The sequence below is a fragment of the Pongo pygmaeus genome, chromosome 1 (assembly GCF_028885625.2).
Source record: "Pongo pygmaeus isolate AG05252 chromosome 1, NHGRI_mPonPyg2-v2.0_pri, whole genome shotgun sequence".
Classification (NCBI taxonomy): domain Eukaryota; kingdom Metazoa; phylum Chordata; class Mammalia; order Primates; family Hominidae; genus Pongo; species Pongo pygmaeus.
In genome coordinates, this window is record NC_072373.2 from 207249175 (window position 1) to 207274362 (window position 25188).

Here is a 25188-nt window from a genome sequence, read left to right on the forward strand (position 1 = left end):
AGGAAACTGAGACTCAGAATAGTCCAGCGACCTGACCATGATCACAATGCTAGGAATGAATGGGGCAGGAATTCAAGCTCAGGGAGGCAGATTTCAGATCTGTGCCCCACACCTCTTGCAAGAATTAGCTAGTTCCCAGACAGTGAAACTCTAAAGCCAGCCCCAGCTGCCCGAAACTCAACCACAGAGAGCTGGCTCTCAGCCCCTCACTGGCTCCCTTCTTTTCTCCCAGCTCCACCCTGCCACCCCCATTTCCCTCCCTGGCCCTGGGGCCCAGCTCCTTCCCCAAACCTGCTCTGCCACAATTCCTTCCAGGTTCCCTCATCTGTAAAATGGGGATAATAATAGTGTCCGTCTCAGAGCAGTGTTGTGAGGATCAGAGGAGGGGCTCGAGGTGCTTAGAGCCCAGTGTATAGTAGGTTCTCAATAAAAATCAGTGATCATCACCACCACTGTCATTTAAGTAGTGTCTCTGAAGTAATGTGAAATTGACTGAGTGATAGCATTATCCACATTTGATGGTTGAGGAAATTGTGGTTAAGAGAAGTGAAGCAGCAGCTGTCCAGTGTCACTTAACTAGGAAGTAGAGAGCGGGACTTACTTAATCTGGGCCTCCTGACTTTCTGACTTCAGATCTCATTAACTTCTCCTATTCTTTGCAGCCAGGCAGATGAGTGAATCATAATCAGTATTTATTACCTGCCTTCTGCACTCCAAGCCAGGCCCTAGATGCTAAGGGGCATTCTAGAGAGATCTGACCTAGATTCTTGAAGGAGCATAGAACCTAACTGATAAACAAGGTATGAAAACAATGCCTTGTTTTGTTGAGGTAGAACACACTAAGGGTCCCAAGAGGGTAAGAGCCATTCTGGCTGAGAGGAAGCAGGCAGGGGAGGCTTCTTGGAGGAGGTGAGATTTAAGCTGGCCCTCAAAGGACCAATGAGACAAGTAGACTAGAGTAAAAGGGTCTTATGCACTGGAGATAAGGTCAGAGATGTGACTGGGAGCGGTGACTCACACCTGTAATCCCAGCACTTTGGGAGGCTGAGTAGGGCGGATCGCCTGAGGTCAGGAGTTCGAGACCAGCGTGGCCAACACGGTGAAACCCTGTCTCTACTGAAAATACAAAAATTAGCCAGGCATGGTGGCTGGCGCCTGTAATCCCAGCTACTCGGGAGGCTGAGGCAGGAGACTCACTTGAACCTGAGGCAGGAGAATTGCACCGCTGAACTCCAACCTGGTGACAGAATGAGACTCTGTCTAAAAAAAAATAAGTCAGAGATATAACAACAGCTGCCAATTCTTGAGGCTCCTTATGATCCAGGTTCTGTGCTGAAAGCTTTATGTCCATCATCTCATGAGATTTCCTCATGATCATATGACGTAAGTGCTATTAGGATGAGAAAATCAAGGATCAAGGATCAGAGAATTTACAAAATTTGCCTTGGTCACACAATGAATAAAGTGTCTGGGCCTGGATTTGCACTCGGGGGTGTTGGCTACGAAGCCTGGGCTCTTAATCATCATGGGTTATTGCCATCTTGGCCTCAACCATCTAATGAGGAATTAAGCTGTGGACTGTCTCTGGAGGGCTTTGAATGCCAAGGCTCAGACTTGCATAAAAATCATACAGCACCAGGCAAGAAATCAGACCTGAAATCTAGCAGCGGCTTCTAGCAGCTTTTTACCACTCACTACCCAAGGTTGCTTCTCCGAGCCTCTCTAAACCGGAGTGATGAGGAATGTATTATCAGCAATGAAGGTTTTTGAATGAGGCAGAGAGGCTCTTGTGACAAAAGGATTGTTTAAAAGAAACCTAGAGATGTTCAAACATTTACTGAGTGTTGGGTCCTAAGAATACAACTGTGAACAAGACAAAGCTCTGCAGTGGGACTCTGACCCTGCTGTGCCCCCAGGCAGCTTGGGAGGGTAAAAGAACCCCTTAACTGGAAAAACAAGGGCTCCAGAGCTGGGACCTGTCCCAGATTCTATTGCCAGCTCTCAAATCAGGGAATCTCTCTGTATGACCTTGGGCAAGTTACCCAGCTTTTCAGACTGTCAGTCTTTATCATGGGGATCATTATTCCTCTTCCCAGGATTGTTGGAATAAATTAACTAAAACAACGCTTGTAAGGATCTAGCATGGTGCTTGGCATCCTGTAGGCACCGAATAGATGTTAGTTTTCCCTACAAAGAAGTAGACTAGTTTGCCTCCGTCCCTCACCCCTCTGCCATTAAAGGGAACAGGTTCCTGGCCTTCATTTTAGCAGGAAAGGGGATATGAATGCCCATGTGCTAGCTAAGCAACAATGCAAACTAACAAAAGGGCCTGTGGCCTGGGGAATACACTGCTGGGTCTGGACTCAGGCCGGGACCCCGCACCAAAATGTTTCCCTTCAATCCCAGGGAATCCGGGCCCATTTCTCGGGGCGCTGTGCACTGCTCTGGCCGCCTCTGCACTGTGCATCCCGGAACCACCCTCTGTCTCCGTCTCGCCGGCTGCTAGCTAGCGCGGCCGGCGGCTGGCGGCACCGACAGCAGGTGTGGCTGCCCCTTTAAGCAGCGAAGCCAGTGTTGCAATCGCCGCCTCGAGGACGGGTTCTTTCCGGGGGGTGGAGACTGTACTGTTGCAGCAGCCAACCGGAGCGCGGCATTTTCCGCGGGAGATCCGAATTTCGCGGCACGGCGTTTGGCGCTAAAAAAAAAAAAAAAAGAAGAAAAAAAAGAGGCAGAGAAAGACTCAGGGACTAGAGAGCGAGCCGCAAGGAAGTCGGGGCAGTCGAAACCCCCCTCTCCATCCCAGCGCATCGCATCTCCGCCGAGCTTGAGGGCACGCCGGGGACCCCTCCCCAGAGCCGGCCGGACCCCAGGTGCCGAGGCCTTGGGGAGCGCGGGGCGTCCCGGGTCGCGGTGCCCTCGGGACGAGACAGCCCGTGGCAGTGCCACCACCGCAGCCGCCGGGAGATCTCCAAGCGGCGATCTCCAAGCGCTGCTCTGCTCGGCCGCGGGCCAGGAGGGGAGGGTCCGGCCTTGCCCCGCAGGCGTCCATTGGCGGCTTTCCCCGGCCTCAGCGCCATGCCGCGGGCCGTGTGAAAGGCAGCAGCACCGAAACCCGCAGGTGTCCGCGGGCGCGCCAAGCCCTTTTGGGTAGGGGGCGCCTTACTCGCTATGCTGCAAGGGCCCCGGGCCTTGGCTTCGGCCGCTGGGCAGACCCCGAAGGTGGTGCCTGCGATGAGCCCCACAGAGCTGTGGCCATCCGGCCTCAGCAGCCCCCAGCTCTGCCCGGCTACTGCTACCTACTACACACCGCTGTACCCGCAGACGGCGCCTCCCGCAGCGGCGCCAGGCACCTGTCTCGACGCCACTCCTCACGGACCCGAGGGCCAAGTTGTGCGATGCCTGCCGGCAGGCCGGCTGCCGGTAATGCTGGGGGCCCCCACCGCTTCCCCCTATGCTTTTCCAGGTGTGGGAAAGGAGGGAGGGGTGCCTGAGATCCAGTTTGAGTGGAGCAGGTAGAGTTTTGGGAAGAGGGAAGATGAGCTTTCAGTTTCCAGGACCCAGTGCCCCCAATATCTGAGTAGAAGACCCCTTCATTTTCAGACTTTGGATGAAATAATCTCATCCATTCTAGTGGAGTGGAATGAGCACTGGATTGCGAGTCTGGAGGAGACCCAACTCACTACTCCCAGTGCACTGTGTGACCTTGGGGAAGTCCATGCAGCCAACGTTGCCGCCATTCATTCATTACTTCATTGTTTGGCCAGAAACCAGTACTGGGTGCCTGCTATTGTCCAGGCAAAGAGTATGACCTGGGGACACTGTGGGACTTTGGTAAGACAGAGGGATAGGTCTAGTGGGTCTCTCACGTCCAATCTGCCATGGACAGACTCCAAATTGTCCAGCCAGCTCCTGGTATAGCCCCAAGTATCTGCCCTAGGTCCTCCCCCAGGCCCAGTCTTCTCTCCCAGACAGCCTGAAGCAGATACAAATGTGGGCAGCCCCCTTGGGTTCTGTTCAGATTGGTTGCTCTCTCCTCAAGCTCCCAGGCTCGTTGCCAGAGAGGGCCCAAAGTGTAGTGGCACCAGGCTGCCTGCCGATCTGGGCTCAGGGTGTGTTTTGTGGGAGTGGAATTCCTGGAGCCCGTGTGAATCAAAACAACTTTAGGGTAGGGGGTGGAGTGGGAAAAGCATGGGGGAGTGGAGGTGGTGGTGGTTGAGGAGCCTGGTTTCTGGTGTGACTCTGCCACTAATTCTCTGTGTGTCCTTGGACAAGTCTTGGCCCCAGTCCGGGCCTCAGTGTCCTCCCCTTCACAATGCTTGTGTGCACAGGGTGGCTGTGGGGCTAGCTCTTCTCAGCCACATTCAGCTCCAGGTCCTGGGTTTTGGAAGCAGGCTCCAGGGAGAGGAAGAGGGTGTTGTAGGTTTGCTTAGTTGTGAGTGTGGTGAATAAGTTCGGGTACAGGGATAAGACCACCCCCCACTGCCCCAGAGGCATCTGGTCAGACCTGTGCTAGTCAGCAAGCAAGGATGCCCAGCCAGCTCTGGATGCAGGCAGAGCCACCACTCCCTGCCAGTGGACTCAGGCTTTGCCCATGTTCAAAACGTTAACCTTCCTGGAGACCCTTCCTGCACATGATTTCCAACTAGGAGGGCAGTGGGCAGGAATGGTATTATCCCCATTTTACAGGTTAAGCAACCGAGGATAACTGGGATTGGGTATCTTGTGTTCAGTGTTTTATAGCCTAAAGCATCTTTGTGGTTTGTGAAATAGATGGCATCAATAGCTCCATGTTACAGGGGGAAACTGAGGCTCAGAGACGGGATGTGACCTAAGGTCAGAGATGGGGATGGGGTAGAGTAATGGGACTCACAAGGCAGTCGGCTCTTCTGTCTTTTATTTTTTATTTTTTGTAGAGACAGGGGTCTCCCTGTGTTCCCCAGGCTGGTCTCAAACTCCTGGGCTCAAGCAATCCTCTTGCCTCAGCCTCCCAAAGTGCTGGGATTACAGGCATGAGCTACTCTACTGCACCTGGTCAGGCAGCAGGCTCTTCTCTATGTAGCCTTGACTTTCTTTAATACTGCCTGACTTAGGAGCTGAGTTCCCCCCAGGGAAGGGAGCTTTGCGGCAGGCCTACTCTCCTCTGGCCAGCTGTTTTCAGACTGGAAGTTTCAGTAACAGCTGTGGTTTTACACTGCTTTGACCCTCCCAGAGGAGCCCAAGTACATCTGTCTGTACCTCCCTCCCAGAAGGGCTCAGTGATCTTAGCAAGAAGGTCTCTCTTTTACTGAGTGCCTCTCGTGTGCCAGACACTGCTTGGCACTCTTCACGTTCATTATCTTGGTCAGGATGTCCAGAATGAGGCATCTTGCAGATAAGGAAACTGAGCAAAGAAAGGAAGTCACTTGCCTGGGTCACAAGCAAAGAAGCAGGGGAGTCTCCTTGCAGCAGACCACCCTAAGGGCCTGCCAGGCCCAGAGCTCCCGCTCCTGTCAATCCCCAGATGCCCGGGGCCCAGCCCCGTGGGCAGGCCTGCCCTCTGCTTACTCATTTTACGAGGGTGTGACCTGGAACAGCTCCAAACCCAACCCTGGGTGTGGCCGCTTGCTTTGTGGCCAGGCTGCAAAGTGCAGGGTGAGCAGGATTTGTTGGGGAGCTTCTGTTTAAAGGGACCTCAGGCACTGTCCAAGGATGGCAACCAAGTTCAATGGCAGAATGAAGGCCAGAACCCAGATCTCCTGGCTTCCTGTCCAGAGCTCTTTCCAAGTCCTCTGAGGAAGGCTCAGGGAATGCCCCTTTATCGCATGCCTCCTCTGGCCAGGCGCATGGCATAATTCTCTTTCATCCCTGCAGGAAGCTCTGCCCAGGCTGGCGTGCAATAGCGCCATCTCTGCTGACTGCAAACTCCGCCTCCCAGGTTCAAATGATTCTCCTGCCTCAGCCTCCCAAGTAGCTGGGGTTACAGGCGCCTGCCACCATGCCGGGCTAATTTTTGTATTTTTAGTAGAGATGGGGTTTCACCATGTTGGCCAGGCTAGTCTCGAACTCGTGACCTCAGGTGATCCACCCGCGTTGGCCTCCCAAAGTGCTGGGATTACAAGCGTGAGCCACCACGCCCAGTCCTCCTTTTCTTTTAATTTGTCTACATTTTCCAAATTTCCTCTTGTGAGGCATGAAAGAAAATAAACATTTTAACACACAACTCTACAAGGCAGGTCAGGTGAGGAGATGTAGGCTCAGAGAGGCAAGACAGTGAATCCCAGGCTGCCCATCTACCAAGTGGCAGAGCTGGGATCTGAAAGCGAGGTTCGACCCCTTACATTTGCTCCTACCCCTACCATCTAACTTAGGGCTTAGGAGAGACCAGGCTCCACTCTGCGTGACCTTGGGCAAGTCACTTCCTCTTCCCCAAGTCCCAGTTTCCTCACCATGGTGCCCGTAAGGGGGTTGTGCCTGGTGATCTCTGACCCTCTGCACTTCTGCAGCTGCCTGAGGAAGGAGCTGTACTCTTCTCCATAGGGGTTGGCAGGGTAGGCTTGAGTCCTGACCAGGCCTTGAAGATCCAGCCAAAGGGGCTGCCTAAGAGCGTCCAGGATAGAGCTAAGCTGGCCTCTGGCTGTGGCCATAGCCTTTGCTCTCCTCCCCTCATCGCAGTCTCTTTTCAGCTCACCCTTGAACTTTCCCCTTTTCCCACTGGTGCTCCCATACATCAGTGCTAGCAGCTCCCCGGTGGAGGCACTCCTTATGGGCAAAGCACTTTGCTGCACTATCTCACTGAATCCTCAGCATAGGTGGAGACAATGATGCCCATTTTATAGGTGACTTGAGGTCAACTGATTTCCCATCTAAGAAGGGGAAGGCCTAGATGCAAAGCCAGGTCAGTCTGACTCCAAGACCTGTGCTCAGCCTCACCTTGATCCTGATCCTCCTGGGCTTGTCCTCTGCCACCTGTGTTCTGCAGGTTCAGCCCAAGCCATAGGCTGACTTTCCTCTGGGCACTGCCCAAAGGTGTCAGGGAGGTATCCTTAGGGGGACACTTGCCGCATTGGGACCCTAGGAGTGCAGAATAAGGGTGAAGAAGAAAAGAGAGAAGGCTGTGTGTGTGTGTGTGTGTGTGTGTGTGTGTATGTGTGTGTGCGCGCACGTGCATGCAGTGATGGGGGCAGGTGGGCGTAGCCCAGGCCTTGGCCCAAATTCTAGCAAATCCTGGGGCAGCGTGTGTGGGATGTAGCTGAGGCAGCCTGGTACATGGCTTTGGAGTCAGACAGGCCTGGGTTCAAACCCTGGCTCCGGCCTTTGCGTGACCTTGGGCATGTGCTTACCCTCTGTAAGTCTCCATTTCTTGGCTTCCAAGAGCCAGTGCCAATACTGATGTGGTAGGACTGTTATGAGCATGTAACAGGCTCAGCATAGATATTCTGTTTAAGGTCTTCCCGGGGTTCTTCCTGGTGTGTTCTGGCGGGGGAGGCAAGTGTGGCTGGGGAGGCTCTGGGCTGCCCCACCTCTGCCTCAGGTAGAACTCCACCTGAGCTTCCCTTCCTCTCCCTGCCCTTGGTGCTCCTGCTGGGGGATATATGACGAATACTAGGATGTGCAGCCTTGGGCAGGATTGATGGAGGCCTCAGAGCTCCCCAAGCCTCAATTACTTCAGCTGTACAATGGGGATTAGTGGTGTGGGAAGATTCAGTGAAGTGATGAATGTTGGGGCGTGGTTCAGGGCATGTGGAAGGTCTCAGCCAGTAACTGGCCCTTTCTTTAGTGACAGCGTGGGGCTAAATCTCTAGAATATAGGACTTCACCAGTTAGGAAAGTAGAAAAGGAATATTCAAGAGACTCATTCAATAATGAGCAGTAAAGTGTTTGGATGGTTTCCAGGTCTGGGTAGTGGTGGAGAGCAAGAGTGTTATATCCAGGCTCCTCAAACCAAGGAGCAGGGCTCCTCAAATCAGCCCAGGAAGACTTCCTGGAGGGGGCAGGAGTGGGGGGAGGGGAACTGACAGCAGGAAGAGTTGTCACCACCTCCAACACCTGTCAGCCCAGCTGTGCTCAGCAGCAGTTAGAAGTCAGCCCTGCTGAGCATGACCTCGCCACCAAATGTTAAAATAGGCCTCTCTCTCCAAGCCAGGGTAGGGGTGTCTGGGGGATCCAGAGTTGGAAAGAGGAAAGAAATGGGCTCAATGACCCCCAGAAGGATGTATGAAGGAAGAGGTCGAGATTAGATTTTAGGGAAGGGACTCTGTGTTTCCTGAACACCTACTGTGTGCTGAGACACAGGCTGAGAACTTTACAGAAGTTAAAGGAGCAGGAGCTAACCAGGGTCTTTCTTCCGCATGCAGACAGGGAGCTAAATAAGTGCTTCAAAGGGAAGCGACGCAGGGATTAATTCAGCCTGTTCCAGGGTTTTTAAGATGCAGAGGCTGCCCAGGTGGTGCCTTCCTTGAATCCTTACAATAGCCCCTTGAGGTAGGCATTTTTACCCCATTTACAGAGGAAGAAACTGAGGCTCCTAGATGTGTAATATTTCCCCCAACTCGTACAGTGAGCCTGCGAAGGAGCTGGAGATTCAAGCATGGGTCTCTGACCTATGTCCCAGTGTCCCAGTGCCCCAGCCCTGCTCCTGCCCTGCCCATGCCCAGCCCTAACCAGGAGAGAGGCCCTTTCCGGGCCAGTACAGCTCTGGGCCTAATTGGGGCCCGGGTGGCAACAGGGTGGAGAGGAGCAGATGGGTCTGTGGTTTGATTTCCCTAGCAGGTGTTTCCCAAGCTTGGCGGGAACAGAGAGGGGGAGCTGGGGTGGGGGTGGGGTGGCCTCAGCTGCTTGTCCTTAAGACACGGGAAGGATTCATTGTCTGCCCCTCTCGGCAAAGAAAGAATGGCAAATGCAGTCTATTCAGGAGGCCCTGGGGCCCTCAAGCTGGAGCCCAAACATGGGGGTGGGGATGTTTGCACTGCTTCCCACTGTGGGCACCTCTGTCGATTGTGGCACTGAGCCAGGAAGTCCCCTGGGTCTGGGCGGATGCCCAGCCCCGCCCTGATAAGGACCAGCTGTGGGACTGTGATGGGCACTCAGTCTGGCTGGGCCAGCTGCTTCTGTAGGGGGGCCCTTTCCCCACCCTGATGTGGTTTAGGCCCCACCCACTACTTCCTCCTGGTATCATCCTCTGGGTGTGGTGGGGTGAGGAGCGGGTATAGGAGCTGGCTTAGGGCCGGTGGTTAAGGAACTCTGAGCCCTTGGCCAGACTGGCTTTGGTAGGGTCTCAAGTGCCTGGGCCTCAGAGGATGGGAGTTTTATTTGCCCTTCAGAAAACAAGACTTCCCCTGAAAGGTCACTTCTTAGGTCACTGATGTTTTCCTATCAAGTACAGCAGTGCTTCACCAGGACTGGCGGTAAACTGAGGCACAGAGGTGGCTGCTAAGTGGCTTCATCGCTTTGGCCCCACATTAGGGAAAGGCTAAAGGAGGAATGATTCTCAAACTCTGCCTCTTTCTCCCCCTTCTCTCCAAGGCCAAAAGGAAGCTGGATCTGGAGGGGATTGGGAGGCCCGCCGTCCCTGAGTTCCCAACCCCCAAGGGGAAGTGCATCAGAGTGGATGGCCTCCCCAGCCCCAAAAGTAAGCCGTGCTGATGGGGCCTCTGGGGTGGGGTGGGGCAGGGGCAGAGGGCAGTGCCCTGCCCAATCACTGGTAGTCATATTTGGATCACTTTCCAGTTTACAAAAGCTTCCCGTGCATTTTATTATTTGATCCCGCCAGGTAGGTAGGCTTCTCTCTCTTTACTAATCAGACAACTTGAGACTCAGAGAGCTTGAGTGACTTGCCCATAGTCTCAGAGTGGAGTCAGGACTAGAGCCTGGACATGTAAATCTTGCGCTACTTCTATGTTTTTTGTTTTTGTTTTTGTTTTTTTGTTGTTGTTGTTGTGAGACAGGTCTCGCTCTGTCACCAAGCGTGGATTGCAGTGGTGCCATCTTGGCTCCCTGCAACCTCCACCTCTGGGGTTCAAGCAACTCTCTCACCTCAGCCTCCCAAGTAGCTGGGACTACAGGTGCATGCCACCATCCCTGGCTAATTTTTGTATATTTAGTAGAGACAAAGTTTCACCATATTGGCCAGGCTGGTCTCGAACTCCTGACCTCAAATGATCCACCCGCCTCGGCCTCCCAAAGTGCTGGGATTACAGGCGTGAGCCACCATGCCCGGCCAGTCTCACACTACTTCTACCACACCATGTACTGCTCTCATGATCTAAACGCAATGACCAGTGTTTTATTTGGAAATTTATTATTTTTAAAAAGTTTTAATGTTTAGGTCAATGTAAATTTTTCTAAATCAGAGGAGCAGAGGCTAACCAGGGTCTTTCTCCCACATGCAGACAAGGAGCTGAATAAGTGATTCAAAGGGAAGGGAAGCACAGATTATCCAGTCTCTGCCACCCCAGAGGTTTTTAAGATCCAGAGGCTGCCCAGGTGGTGCCTTCCTAAAGCTAAGTTGGAGGGGGTTGCTGCCTCTTGATATTTGCAGTCAATATCCTAGATAGGCTGAGCGCGGTGGCTCACACCTATAATCCCAGCACTTTGGGAGGCCAAGGTGGGCAGATAACCTGAGGTCAGGCGTTCCAGACCAGCCTGGCCAACGTGGTGAAACCCCGTCTATACTAAAAATACAAAAATTAGCCGGGTGTGGTGGCACATGCCTGTAATCCCAGCTATTCAGGAGGCTGAGGCAGGAGAATCGCTCGAACCTCGGAGGCAGGTTGCAGTGAGCCAAGATCGTGCCACTGCACTCCACTCCAGCCTGGGAGAGAGAGTGACTCCATCTCCAAAAAAAGAAAAAATCCTTGTTAAAGCAGGAGTTTAAGCAACTGTGTTTCGGAGGAACACTAGTTTTGGGGGTCCAGGTAGGCCTCTGCCCCGACCTGACAGGTCACTCCTATGAACCTTAGTTGTCTCCTGTAAGACACAGCTAGATCAGGAATGGCAAGAAAGTTTCCTCTACATTTGATTGGTCAAGGCTGCCCAAAGCACTGTCTTAAAGGATCCTGAGGCTCATGATAACTGGTCCTCCTCCAGAGGAACCTAAGACTGTAAAACTCAGGTTCCAGAATTACTAGATTGGCCACTAGCTTGCTATATGACTTGGAAGTCACTCGATTACAAACGTCCCCTCGTGGTTTAAGATGCTGCAGCTGAGATGTGGTCTTGCAACATCAACCTCATTGAGAAAGGGACCTTTTTCATGAACCTCCCCGACTTGATGTTACGGGACCGATTTTTCTCAGATAATCATTGTGATTCACATGGGAAGAAAAAGCAAGTATGTGTCTATAAAAATGCTCTTAAATCCAGGCTTATCATTTCTACCCTATTCTAATTCCAAACTCCAGACATTTAAGTGGCAGGATAGGGTAATGGTTAAGAAGGAAAACTCTGGAGTCAGACTGCCTGGATTTGAATTCCAGCTTTGCCACTTTCTGGCTGAGTGAGCTGAGCAAATTACTTAAACTGTGCCTCAGTATTCTCATCTATAAAATGGGGATGATTGTACAGCAACCTTACAGGGTGTTGGAGGGCTTAAATGTGTTCGTATATGGAAAGCACTTAGAACAGTGACAGTAGTTGTGGGTGGTGGTCTGGCAGCCCTAAGCTGTGGTGGAAATGTGCATTTAACCAGGAGTCAGGACACTAGGCTTCCAACACTGCCCACTGGCTGTGAGACCTTAAGCAAGTCACCTTCCCTCTTAGATATCAGGTTCCCTGTCTGGACAGTGATGGTGATGGATGCCCTGGCTCACAGTGCTTTGTAAACTGGAAAGTGGGTGGTGAAAGATGGTACTTAATGAGCCTAGGTCAATGGACGAGGGTCCTGGGCGGGCCCTCCCCCTCCCCCTCCCCCTCCCCCTCCCCTCCCGAGCTGTGACTGGGTCCCTTTCTTCCTCAGCCCCCAAATCCCCCGGGGAGAAGACTCGGTATGACACCTCGCTGGGGCTGCTCACCAAGAAGTTCATTTACCTCCTGAGCGAGTCAGAGGATGGGGTCCTGGACTTGAACTGGGCCGCTGAGGTGCTGGACGTGCAGAAGCGGCGCATCTATGACATCACCAACGTGCTGGAAGGCATCCAGCTCATCCGCAAGAAGGCCAAGAACAACATCCAGTGGGTGTGAGTGCCTGGGTGGCCAGTGGTACCCTCCAATGGGTACTTGTGCTGTGGGTGGAGCCAGAGGCAATGGCCAGTGGGTGTGAGTGGCAGGGGCTGGGCTGAGAGCAACATCCAATGGGCACAAGGGCTGAGGGGGACCAAGAGCAACATCCAATAGGCTTATTGCTGGGGGTAGAGCCAATGAATGGTGAGGAAGAGCGCCGTGTACCTGCTGAAGTAGTCGGAGAACATGATGCGGGGCAGAGTGGAGAATGACATCTGGAAGGTGTAAAGGCCAAAGGGAACCCCAGATTCTTCCTCTTGAGTCAGAGATCCCATTATCCACTTCTTCTAGCTTAGGGCAGTCCCCTGGGAGCTGAGTAGGGGAATCCCGGACTCCTTCCAGATCTGGGATAGGAGTACTCCAGCCTCCTCTCTCCATTTCTACAGGGTTTAAAGAGCTGACCTATAGCCCTTGGCATAAATCCTAAGAGAACCCAGGCAGGGGAGTCAGGACTGAGGCTACTCCAGTTGGAGGAGGCTGGGGCATAGGGATGAACAGAGTCGAGAGCCCTTCAGAAGTGGGGTTCAGGCCTTGACTTGTTTGTTCTCCCAAGCCCAACCCCCAAACCTCTAGTTCCAATCCCTGGTAGCTCCCTGAGAGACAGGCATGACCACTGATTTGCACAACCCAGGGAAGCACCCTCACAGACTATTTTTTGAATGGCCTTGTTCTGGAGTTTCACCCACAGACTGACACTGGGGGGCTGCTCTGTTCCCAGAGGCAGGGGAATGTTTGAAGACCCCACCAGACCTGGGAAGCAGCAACAGCTGGGGCAGGAGCTGAAGGAGCTGATGAACACGGAGCAGGCCTTGGACCAGCTCATCCAGAGCTGTTCTCTGAGCTTCAAGCACCTGACTGAGGACAAGGCCAACAAGAGATATCCTCCTTGGTTCGGGGAAGGCGTCAGGGAGCAGGAACCTGTTGCATGTTTATATCTATCCTGAGTTGATTCAGTAACTTACCTTAAGGGTCTGGCATCTGTTTCGTCCTTCCTGGGTGGCTTTTCTTCTCAAGTCTATTTTTTAAATTATTTATTTATTTTTTTAGAGACAAGGACTCATTCTGTCATCCAGGCTGTAGTACAATGGCATGATCATAGCTCACTATAGCTTCACACTGCTGGGTTCAAGTGATCCTCCCACCGCAGCCTTCTGAATAGCTGGAACTACAGTCATGTGCCACCATGCCTGGCTAATTTTTTATTTTTTGTATAGTCAGGGTCTCGCTTTGTTGCCCAGGCTGGTCTCTAACTCTTGGCTTCAGTCGATCCTCCCGCCTCAGTCTCCCAAAGTGCTGAGATTACAGGCATGAGTCACTGTGCCTGGCCTCAAGTTTATTAAAGGTATTTTTTCATTATTGAAAATAAGCCAAGTACATTTCTTTAAATCTGGAAAATGGAGAAAAAGAATGACAAGCTGCCACCTTAACATAGCCATTGTTCCTGAACTGCACACAGAATGTGTTTTATTTCAATATAGTTGTAATGTAGTTGTGTGCCTGCTGAACATAGCTTTTTTTTTTGAGACAGAGTCTCACTCTTGCCCAGGATGGAGTGCAGTGGCACAATCTCGGCTCGCTGCAACCTCCACCTCCCGGGTTTTAGCGATTCTCCTGCCTCGGCCTCCTAAGTAGCTGGGATTACAGATGCCCGCCACCATGCCCAGCTAATTTTTTTTTTTTTTTTTGAGATGGAGTCTCGCTCTTGTTGCCCAGGCTGGAGTGCAGTGCCATGATCTTGGCTCACCACAACCTCTGCCTCCTGGGTTCAAGCGATTCTCCTGCCTCAGCCTCCCGAGTAGCTGAGATTACAGGCGCCTGCCACCACACCCGGCTAATTTTTGTATTTTAAGTAGAGATGGGGTTTCACCATGTTGGTCAGGCTGGTCTCGAACTCCTGACCTCAGGTGATCACCCGCCCCAGCCTTCGTAAGTGCTAGTATTACAGGAGTGAGCTACCGCACCTGGCCTTCACACCCAGCTAATTTTTGTATTTTTAGTGGAGATGGGGTTTCACCACGTTGGCCAGGCTGGTCTTGAACTCCTGACCTCAAGTTATCCACCCGCCTCGGCCTCCCAAAGTGCTAGGATTACAGGCATGAGCCGCTGCGTTCGGCCGAATATCTTTATACATAGAATGCTTTCCCATATTTTTACTTGTTTCCTAGGTCAGATCCCTAGGATTGAAATGATGAGGTCAAAGAGCATGGACTTTGCTAAGGCTCTTTCATACATTTTCCAAAATCATTTCATATCTAATTGGTTTTGGATCTGACCTTGTATTTTTGGAAGGATACTGGGCATTGTGAGAAATATAAAGAAATAAAACACGTCTTCCTGCCTTCTCAGAGCTAATGATCTAGTTTGAGAGATGAAGCCTTTACATAAGGCAACATTTTTTATGATTTATAACGTAAGGCAACATTATATGATTTATAATGTAAGGCAACATTTTTTATGATTTATATCCCCATTTGCTTTCCAAAGGGATCCAAGGTAGCTTATGATATTAACAGGTTACAGATTGTATTATTTCTAAGTTGTACAAGGAGTGAGAAAGTAATGTTCAGAAGCTTAGGAGAGGCGGGTGAAGGTGCTTCCTGGCAGGTTTGGGGTTTGAATTTTGACCAGACAGTCACTTTTCTTGACTCTTCTGCCCTACGCTGGCCTATGTGACTTACCAGGATATCCGTGCTGTCGGCAACTTTAAGGAGCAGACAGTGATTGCCGTCAAGGCCCCTCCGCAGACGAGACTGGAAGTGCCTGACAGGACTGAGGTGAGAGGGGAAATATTTGGTGGAGAGCAGGGTTGAGACCCTGCCAGGGAGGGTTCCAGGTGGCTCTGCAGATTCTGTCCCTGGCACTGCCTAGCCCCATGCTTTGCAGGCCCATTCTGGTGTCCATGGCAATATTGGTGGCCTTCAAGCTTGGGCAGAAATGGCAGAAGCTGGAAAGGGCAACGGAGACTGAGTAGTGGCCTGAGAAAATCTCTGTTCCTAGTTTCTTTCTGCATCCCACCAGCCCTGGGTTCCTGCACACATGCACACTCATGCCCACATATGACGGTGTCAGTACTCATGAATATCCTTTCACGCTGACCGTGCTTTCCCAGGTTAAAGACCAAAATTCCTGACACTCCCTATGAGGCTTCGGTGCTCTGAGGCCCCAGTTGACCTCGCCAACCTCCTTTTCCCTGCTGCCCCATCTGTCTTTGTTTTGGCCACACTGACCTGTCTGCAGTTTCCCCATTGCACTAAGCTCATTCCTAGTATGAGATCTTCTGTTTTGTTTTATTTATTTATTTATTTATTTATTTATTTATTTATTTTTGAGACAGAGTCTCACTCTGTCGCCCAGGCTGGAGTGCAGTGGCACGATCTTGGCTCACTGCAACCTCCACCTCCCGGGTTCAAGCGATTCTCCTGCCTCAGCCTCCCAAGTAGCTGGGATTACAGGCGCCCGCCACTACGTCCAGCTAAGTTTTGTATTTTTTTTTAGTAGAGATGGGGTTTCACCATGTTGGTCAGGCTGGTCTTGAACTCCTGACCTCATGATCCACCTGCCTTGGCCTCCCAAAGTGCTGGGATTACAGGCATGAGCCACCACACTCAACCTATTTGATTTTTTTTAAGACAGGGTCTTGCTCTGTCACCCAGGCTGGAGTGCAGTGGCGTGATCTCAGCTCACTGCAACCTCTGCCTCCCGGGCTCAAGCCATCCTCCCACCTCACCCTCCTGAGTAGCTGGGACCACAGGTGCATGCCACCATGCCTAGCAAATTTTTTGTTTTTTTTGTAGAGATGAGGTTTTGCCATGTTGTCCAGGCTGGTCTCGAACTCCGGCATAGAAGTGATTTGCCCGCCTTGGTCTCCCAAAGTGCTGGGATTATAGGCATGAACCACCGCACCTAGCCGTGCAAGACCCTCATACATGCTCTTCCCCTCGAGCTGAAATGCTCTTCCCTCTCTGCCTGATTTACTGCTATTCATCCTACAGGTCTCAACTCAAATGTCACTTCCTCAAGGAAGCCTTCTCTGATTACCTCCAGACTTCATAAACACCTGTGCTTTTCCACTGCCTTTAATCTCCATTTGCTGAGGTATATTTGGCATGATTACACGATTGCATTCTGCTTCATCTATTAGTGTGTAAGCTTCACAAGAGAATGTTCTGCTCACCTTGTATCCCTTGCCCAGAGCCTGGCATATTATAAGGACTCAAGAAATAATTTATTTAAAGGAAGAACTGGGGCTGCAGAGACAATTAAGGTCCCGCCCCCACCCTTGGAGGAGTTCAGGACTTAGTGGGAAAAAGACGCTGTCATTTATAGACTGAAGATGTGCTTTGAGAGCATAGAGAAAGGGTAGTTCGAGGGGGTATCCCAGGTGGGGACAGTTAAACTAGGTCTTAAAGAATGAATAGGGTTTTTGCTAGGTGCAGTTCTGTGTGAGTATAGGCATGGAGACCTGGACATGTGCCTGGATGGCATGCATGTCATCAGTTGTGGCTTAAGTTGCGGTTATGTGGTAGGGAAGAGACAGGGTGGGAAGATCAAATACTAGGACTCTTGGTTACAAGTAACAGAAAGCCAAGTCCAACTGGCTTCAGCGGGAGGTATGGGTAGGGGTGGGAACCAAATGACAAGTCCCGGGGGAGATTCAGAGATTGTGGGCAAGGCTGGATGACTTCAAGGCTCAAACTATGACTTCAGGTCTGTCTCATGCTTTTCGTCTCTCTGCTTTTCTCTGTGCTGACTCCATTCCCAGATGGGCTCTTTCCTTGTGGTGGCAGAGGTAGATTTTATGATACCAGCTCAGCAACCCCAGTGGGAAGGGGGCTTTCATTTCCCACAAGTCCAGCAAAAGTCCTGGGCCTAGTGCTGCTTGGATCCACCTGAGCCATGGGCCATCCTGACCCAATCATGTCACACTAACTTTCCTGGCTGCGTCACAAGCTCACCCACTGGCATTGGGGAATGGTGCTGCCCCCCCCGCCCCAAAACTAGATGACCTGAGAGTGGGGGGAAGAGTGATTTCCCACAGGAAAATCAAGGTGTTCCCCCTAAAATAAGTGGGCTTCGGGGCCAGACAGCAGAAACAGCGGAAGTTCACCTTAGGCCAGATGGGGTTGGTCTCAGTGCCAGCCCAGGGTTTGCATTTGCACCCATGGATGGCAGCAGCCACGTGCGTCTGTCCATACACACTAAGTGTAAGTGTCCAGCTGCCCGGAGCAATGACCTGGCTTCTCTTCCTCCTCCAGGACAACCTGCAGATATATCTCAAGAGCACCCAAGGGCCCATCGAAGTCTACCTGTGCCCAGAGGAGGTACAGGAGCTGGACAGTCCTTCCGAGGAGCCTCTCCCCTCTACCTCCACCCTCTGCCCCAGCCCTGACTCTGCCCAGCCCAGCAGCAGCACCGACCCTAGCATCATGGAGCCCACAGCATCCTCAGGTAGGTCCCTTGTCCAGAGGGACAGGAGGCTCGGGGAGAGACCGGCCTTAGTTTTCTCTTCTACATCAATGTTTGTTGAAAACCTCCTGTTTTATCCAGCAGCTGGGGATGTAGTCATCCTACCCCACACATGTGCATTGTACTTAATGCTTTATAAAGCCTCACTAGGAAGGCTGGTGCTGCTCCAGGACAGAGGAAGGCCTGGATTTGAATCCCAGCCTATCCACTTACCAGCTATGTGACTTTGGACAAGTTACTTAACCTCTCTTGGCCTCAATTTTTCTCATCTGTGAGTTGGGCGCAGTAATTAACACTGTCTAACTCATAGGTTGTTGTGAGATTATAGCTCACACCTATAATCCAAGCACTTTGGGGCACCGAGGCAGGAGAATCATTTGAGACCAGGAGTTCAATAGCAGCCCGGGCAACATAGGGATACCCTGTCTCTACAAAAAAATTTACAAATTAGCCGAGTGTGGTGGCACACGCCTGTAGTCCAGCTACTTGGGAAGCTGAGGTGGGAGGATCACTTGAGCCGTGGAGGTTGAGGCTACAGTGAGCTATGATCATGCCACTGCACTCCAGCGTGGGCAACAGAGGGAGACCCTGTCTCAAAAATAAAAATAAGAATAAAATTTTAAAAAATAGGCCAGGCGCTGTGGTTCCCACCTATAATCCCAGCACTCTGGGAAGCTGAGGTGGGAGGATCACTTGAGCCCAGGAGTTCAAGACCAGCCTGGGCAACATAATGAGACTCCATCTCTAATAAAAATAAAATAAAATAATAAAATTTGCCCATTAAAAAAAAATAAGACAGAGGTGATGTGTTTTACCTAAAGTCTCCCAGCTGGGAGGCAACAGAGCTGTGTCTTGAACCTTGGTCTACACACTCCCAGCCCAGTGCTCTCTCCACAAGGCATATATCAAATCAAAGAAGGGGCTTCTGGCTGGGAGGTGGACAGTATGGTTAAGAGCTGGCTACCCCTGGTGGAAGGTAGTACAGGTAAGTTGCCAGGGAGCAAAGTTCCTGAGAGCTTCCCAAAGAGGGTGGGAATCCAGAAGGAGTACAAATGGAAGCCCTCTCCAGAACAGTTTTTGCCTTTTCCTGGATCACACATCTGGTTAGACTGGCAGGATTCTTCAAGGCTATGTAGGCCAGTGTTCCGCTTTTTGTCTTCTTAGCAGCAGAATTCTCTTAAATAGAACCCTAGTGTTTAGACAAAGGTAGAGCTAGAGCTGGGCTGATGGAAGAGGCTTGCTGGAAGGGCTCTGAAATACTGGTTGTGTCCAGTTCTCTAACTCAGAGGTTAATAAACTATTGCCTGCAGGTCAAATCTGACCACCTGCTTTTAATGACCCATGAGCTAAGAATGGTTTTACATTTTTAAAGAGTTGTGGGAGAAAGAAAAAGAAGGCAACTATGTGACAGAGACCACAAGTGTCCCACAAAGCCTAAAATACTCTCCAGCTTTTTTTTTTTTTTTTTGAGACAGAGTCTCGCTCCATCACCCAGGCTGGAGTGCAGTGGTGTGATCTTGGCTCACAGCAACCGCTGCCTCCGGGTTCAATCAATTCTCCTGCCTCAGCCTCCCAAGTAGCTGGGATTACAGGTGCCCGCCATCACACCCAGCTAATTTTGTGTGTGTGTGTGTGTGTGTGTGTGTGTGTGTGTTTTTAGTAGAGACAGGGTTTCCCCATGTTGGCCAGCCTGGTCTTGAACCCTTGACCTCAGGTGATCCACCTGCCTCGGCTTCCCAAAGTGCTGGGATTACAGGCTCCAGCTCTTTATAGAAGTTTGCTGTCCCCATCTAACTCAACCCTTCTTTTTACACATGAATGAACAGAGGCCCAGAGAAGGCAAGTGGCTTCCCTAAGGTCACACAGCAAGTTGATGGCAGAGCTGGGACCAGAGCCCAGCCTCCCAACTCTTCTCTAATGATCTCTCCTGTGTCTGTCAGGCCTCATCAGGGACCAGAGCTTCTCCCTGTGCCAGCCATCTGTCCCTCAGGGCACCTCCCCAGTGCCTATCTCCCATCCCAGACCTGTGCCCCACCCTCTGGTCCATCCTTCTCCTGCTGTGCCTCCTCACTCAAGTGTCAGCATGCGCATAGCCCTCTGAAGCTGGAACCACCTTCGCTTCAGTTGTCCTCTGAGACTTTGGGTGGAGGTGGCAGATCCCAAAGCATAAACAAGGGTGTGAAGTTGTTTTTTTTTTTTTTTGAGACAGAGTCTCACTCTATCACCCAGGCTGGAGTGCAGTGGCACGATCTTGGCTCACTGCAACCTCCGCCTCCCAGGTTCAAGCAATTCTCCTGCCTCAGCCTCCCGAGTAGCTAGGAGTACAGGTACATGCCACCATGCCCGGCTAATTTTTGTATTTTCAGTAGAGACAGGGTTTCACCATGTTGGCCAGGCTGGTCTCGAATTCCTGACCTCAGGTGATCCACCCACCTCAGCTTCCCAAAGTGCTGGGATTACAGGTGTGAGCCACCGAGCCCGGCCGGGTGTGAAGTTTTTACCTGAGTTTTACAAATCAAGATCCTGAGGCCCAGAGAGGAGGAGTGGCTTACAGAGCAGTCAGTGGTGGGGCCAGCTGTCATGTCATGGCTGTCCCCCCGACGCTTGTCACATGGCCTCATAGTGTTATCCCTGCTGAAGGGAGGAGGAGGAAGTTTTCCTGGTCTCGGCTCACCGCAACCTCTGCCTCCCAGGTTCAAGCGATTCTCCTGCACAGACACACACACACACGTTCCGTGCTGTGTTCTGAAATAGTATCGTTTTGAGGTCTGAGTGCCAGAAGCCATGTAAGAAGAAGCCACTACAGTCTTGGGACCTGGGTCCTGGCCCTGGTTCTGCATTACCAGGGGAAGTGTTCTCTTCAGCCTCAGTTTCCCTCATCTGTAATGGAAGGGGTTTGAACAACATCGTCTCTGACATTTCTCCAGGCTCTGACATTCTGAGATACACCTAAATGTAGCTGATGGCACAGGATTTGAAATTGGGAGACTTGGGTTCCAGCCTGTATCTCACCTCTTAGTGACTTGGTGACTGTGAGTGAATCACTTTAACCCTTTGAAGCCTCAGTTCCCACATCTCTCAAATGGGAACACTTGAAATTTCCTCACGAATATTGAGTGGGTTATAGAAGATGACATGGCATAAATGTGATTTTTTTTTTAAAAAAAAAGCTTATGTGGTCGGCCGCGGTGGCACACGCCTGTAATCCAGCACTTGGAGAGGCCGAGGGAGGTGGATCACTTGAGGCCAGAAGTTCCAGACCAGTCTGGCTAACACAATGAAACCCCATCTCTACTACAAATACAAAAATTAGCTGGAGGTGGTGGTGCATGCCTATAATCCCAGTTACTCAGGAGGCTGAGGCACAATAATCACTTGAACCAGGGAAGCAGAGGTTGCAGTGAGCTGAGATTACACCACTGCACTCTAGCCTGGCCGACAGAGTGAGACTCTGTCTCAAATAAAAAAAAAAAAAAAAAAAAGCTTGTGTGAAGAGCATCTACTGAGCCGGGCCTGGTGCTGTTTTAGAGACAGAAAAGCAGTAAGAGCCATTCAGAGTGTGGTGGAGAGACACATATTACAAAAGGCGATTCTATTTCTGGATGTGATCAACAGCAGGAGACAGCAAGGTCTGACCTATAATAGAGATTTTCACATGTGTTTTATCAGTTACTGCTTCTAATATTCATCCCTCTTTTTCCACATGAGGAAACAGAGTTCTGGGGTTCCATGGCTGGTGAGAGGAGGCGCTAGAGTCTGAGCCCACATGCTCCCCGCTCCCAAGCCAGGCCTCTGACTGTAACATCAGCAGCATGCCAAAAAAACCTTAGATTTTTTTTTTTTTAATTCAAATACATTTAATGGACTTCTTTGGGCCCTAGTTTTCTCATCTATAAATAGGGGTAACAGCATGGACTCCCTCAGGGCCATTTGAGTGTCCAAGGAGGCTGAACCATGCCTCGCCTCAAGGGCAGTGCCACCACCTCCCCCATTAGCCTTGGTAAATGGGAGCAATTTTTAACAGGAGCAAGGGCAGCATGCAGACCCGACAAACCAGTGCTTATTTATTTATTTATTTATTCATTTATTTATTTTTATTTTGAGACATGAGTCTCGCTCTTGTTGCCCAGGCTGGAGTGCAGTGGCGTGATCTTGCCTCACTACAACCTCCACCTCCTGGGTTCAAATGATTCTACTGCCTCAGCCTCCTTATTAGCTGGGATTACAGGTGCCTGCCACCACACCCGGCGAATTTCTGTATTTTTAGTAGAGACGGTGTTTCACCATGTTGGCCAGGCTGGTCTTGAACTCCTGACCTCAGGTGATCTGCCTGCCTTGCCCTCCCAAAGTGCTGGCATCATAGGCATGAGCCACCGCGCCAGGCCAAACCAGTGCTTCATATGCACTTACCATGCAGTCCTCTGAGCAACCCTTTGAGGTAGGTAGAGCTATCATGCCCCATGCAGAGGGGAGGAAATGGATGCTCTAAAGTGTGAAGTCCAGAGCAAGACTCCATCTCAAAATAAATTAAATAAATAAAACGTGAAATCACATGTCCATGGGTGCACCACAAGTCTCAACAGGCAGCCTAGCATCCCAGTGCAGTTGTATCTTCAAAATAATAGTTGGCTGGGGCTTAAGGAGTGACTCCAATGTGGGGGATTCTGAGCATCAGGATATATGTGGCAGGCAATTTCCAGTGCCTCATTGCATGTCCCTGTATGGGAAATCACCATCTTACATCTAAGTGGAAATGAGCAGGTTGGATATGGTGGCTCATGCCTGTAATCCCAGCACTTTGGAAGGGTGAGGCAGGAGGATTGCTTGAGCCCAGGAGTTCAAGACCAGCCTGGGCAACAGAGTGAGACCCCGTCTCTACAAAAAATTTAAAAAATTAGATGGGCATGGTGGCATGCACCAGTGGTCCCAGCTACTCAGGAGGCTGAGGTGCGAGGATTGCTTGAGCCCAGGAGGTTGAGGCTGCAGTGAGCCGTGTTCACCCTACTGCACTCTGCACTCTAGCCTGGGCAAGACCCTGTTTAAAAAAAAAAAAAAAAAAAAAGAAGAAGAAGGCGAGAAAGAAATGAGCATAGAGTGCTGGAGAATGGCTACTGAAAGGTCAAATAAGATGAGGCCAGAGGGCCAGAGAAATGACCATTGGGTTTAGCAGCATGGAGGTCACTGGCTCAGGGACATGGTGGGGAGAGACCCCAGACTGGAGTGAGTTGAAGAGAGAATAGTAATAGGGAAGTAGAGACAAGCTCAGGCTACTCTGGAGAAAGTTTACTGTGCAAAGGAGCAGAAAAATGGGCCAGTAATTGGAGAGGGTGATGAGGTCAGGTACAGTTGTGTGTGGTGGAGAGTAGAGTCAACATAACAAAAATTTACCATCATAACTATTTTTAAATGTACAGTTCAGTGGTAATTAATACATTCATAATGTTGTGTAACCATCACCACCATTCATCTCCATAACTGCTTTCACCTTGTAAAACTGAAACTCTGTACCTATTCCCCATTCCCCTCTCTGCCCAGCCCGACAACCACCCTTCTACTCTCTGTCCGTGCGATTTTGACTAAGTATCTCATATAAGTGGAATCACACAGTATTTGTTTTTTTGTGATTGGCTTATTTCACGTAGCTTAACATCCTCAGGGTTCATCTATGTTGTAGCATGTGTCAGAATTTCTTTCCTTTTTGGCCGGGCACAGTGGCTCAGGCCTGTAATCCCAACACTTTGGGAGGCCAAGGGAGGCGGATCACTTGAGGTCAGGAGTTTGAGACCAGCCTGGCCAACATGGTGAAACCCCATCTCTACTAAAAATACACAAATTAGCTGGGTGTGGTGGTGCATGCCTGTAGTCCAGCTACTCGGGAGGCTCAGGTGGGAGAATCCCTTGAACCTGGGAGGCGGAGGTTGCAGTGAACCAAGATCACAACTCTGCACTCTAGCCTGGGTGATAGAGTGAGATGCGGTCTCAAAAAAATAAAAAATACATGAAAAGGGGTAGGGTTGGGTGTAGACTCTGGAAGGTGGATTTTGAGAGCAGGACAGTCCACCCAGGCTGAGGAGAGAGGAGAAGGGTGCAGTCATCCAGAGAACCGGAAGTCTGTCCTCGCGTGCTAAGGAGCTGGATGCTAGGGCCAGGCGTAACCTTTGTCTGTTTGTCTCCAGTGCCAGCACCAGCGCCAACCCCCCAGCAGGCCCCACCGCCTCCATCCCTGGTCCCCTTGGAGGCTACTGACAGCATGCTGGAGCTGCCGCACCCACTCCTGCAGCAGACTGAGGACCAGTTCCTGTCCCCAACCCTGGCGTGCAGCTCCCCTCTGATCGGCTTCTCCCCATCCTTGGACCAGGACGACTACCTGTGGGGCTTGGAGGCGGGTGAGGGCATCAGCGACCTCTTCGACTCCTACGACCTTGGGGACCTGTTGATTAATTGAGTGGCCCTGCCTTCCCCCAGCAGCCTGCCCCTGACTCTACCTCCTCACAGACAGGCTGACAGCCCCTCTGCCTGCACAGGGACATTGGACACTAGGTGCTGCCCTCAGTGCATGGGGTCTCCTCGCCTTTCCCGCCCCAGCTGGCAGAAGCTGTGTGGGGAGATGTGAATGGTACGGGTGAGGAGTGGATAAGGGGTGGGTCCTCACCTTCCTAATGGAAGCTGGGCCTGGGGAGGCCCATCCAGTCTTCTGACTTCTGACCTCTCACGAGAAGACTGCAGGTGAGGTGGCCAAGTCCAGGGAAAGGCCCTGCTACCTCCTTTTGAGGGGTAATTAGGACCCTCGACGTACCAAGAAGCACGTAATGCCTTTGTATTTATTTCAGGTTGAGTTGTTTGTTTGTCCTCCCTGAGTTTTAGCAGGGAGGTTGTTCTAGTTTTTAGTGAGACCTATGCAGACAAGCCCATCAGGGCCCACCGCTGTCCATGTTCCAGGGCAGGTCTGGGTTTCCAAGAGAGGGGCCCAGGCCACATCCCTGGTTTCCCCACCGTGGTGGGGGCTGGGACTCTGAGGGGCTGTCCAGTCTGCCAGAATGCTAATTGCACTTAGGCCTCATAGTTCTAGTAAACGGCAGCTGTGGGCCCTTTTGCCTCTTCCCCTGTTCTTGGCCTCACATCTCCAGCTGAGCTGCCGGTCTTGGCTTCCTGGTCGCCTCTGTCCCAGAGATGGTCCCAGGGAGCCATCCTAGGGCAGGTAGCACTGAGGCTCCTGTGGAAACAGGAGCCGCCTGCTCAGGAGACCCCTATCCTGAGGAAGTCCTTACCTCTCCCTCCCCTTGAGAAGTAAAAATGGTCCAGCAGAGACAAGCTCCTGCGGAAAACAGACAGGAACATGGGGGCAGCTGTCATGGCTGTGGCGGGCATTTTTCCTCAGAGTTTCTGCCTTGCGCTGGTCCAGGAGCCATTTTGCACCAAGGACTTGGTAGGCAGAGGCAGCCCCACTGTAAAGAAGGGTCAGATTAAAACAAAAAACTGCCAAAAGCATCCCCTCTGCCCCCCATGTGGCACTGGCATCATTCTGTG

General features: G+C 51.4%; 1 protein-coding gene across 2 annotated transcripts; it reads left to right on the forward strand.

Moving 5' to 3' along the window:
* The first annotated feature begins 2706 nt into the window (after positions 1-2706).
* Positions 2707-24485, forward strand: E2F2 (E2F transcription factor 2). Of its 2 annotated transcripts, none has more exons than XM_054500882.2 (7): positions 2707-3420; positions 9502-9607; positions 11933-12152; positions 12914-13072; positions 14855-14969; positions 17451-17643; positions 23838-24485. In XM_054500882.2, the coding sequence occupies exons 1-7, from the start codon at positions 3169-3171 to the stop codon at positions 24104-24106; spliced, it is 1314 nt and encodes a 437-aa protein (XP_054356857.1). In that variant the 5' UTR covers positions 2707-3168; the 3' UTR covers positions 24107-24485. The 2 variants fall into 2 exon arrangements, with proteins under 2 accessions (XP_054356857.1, XP_054356866.1); XM_054500891.2 differs by having other exon boundaries at positions 11933-12146.
* Positions 24486-25188: the final 703 nt, after the last annotated feature.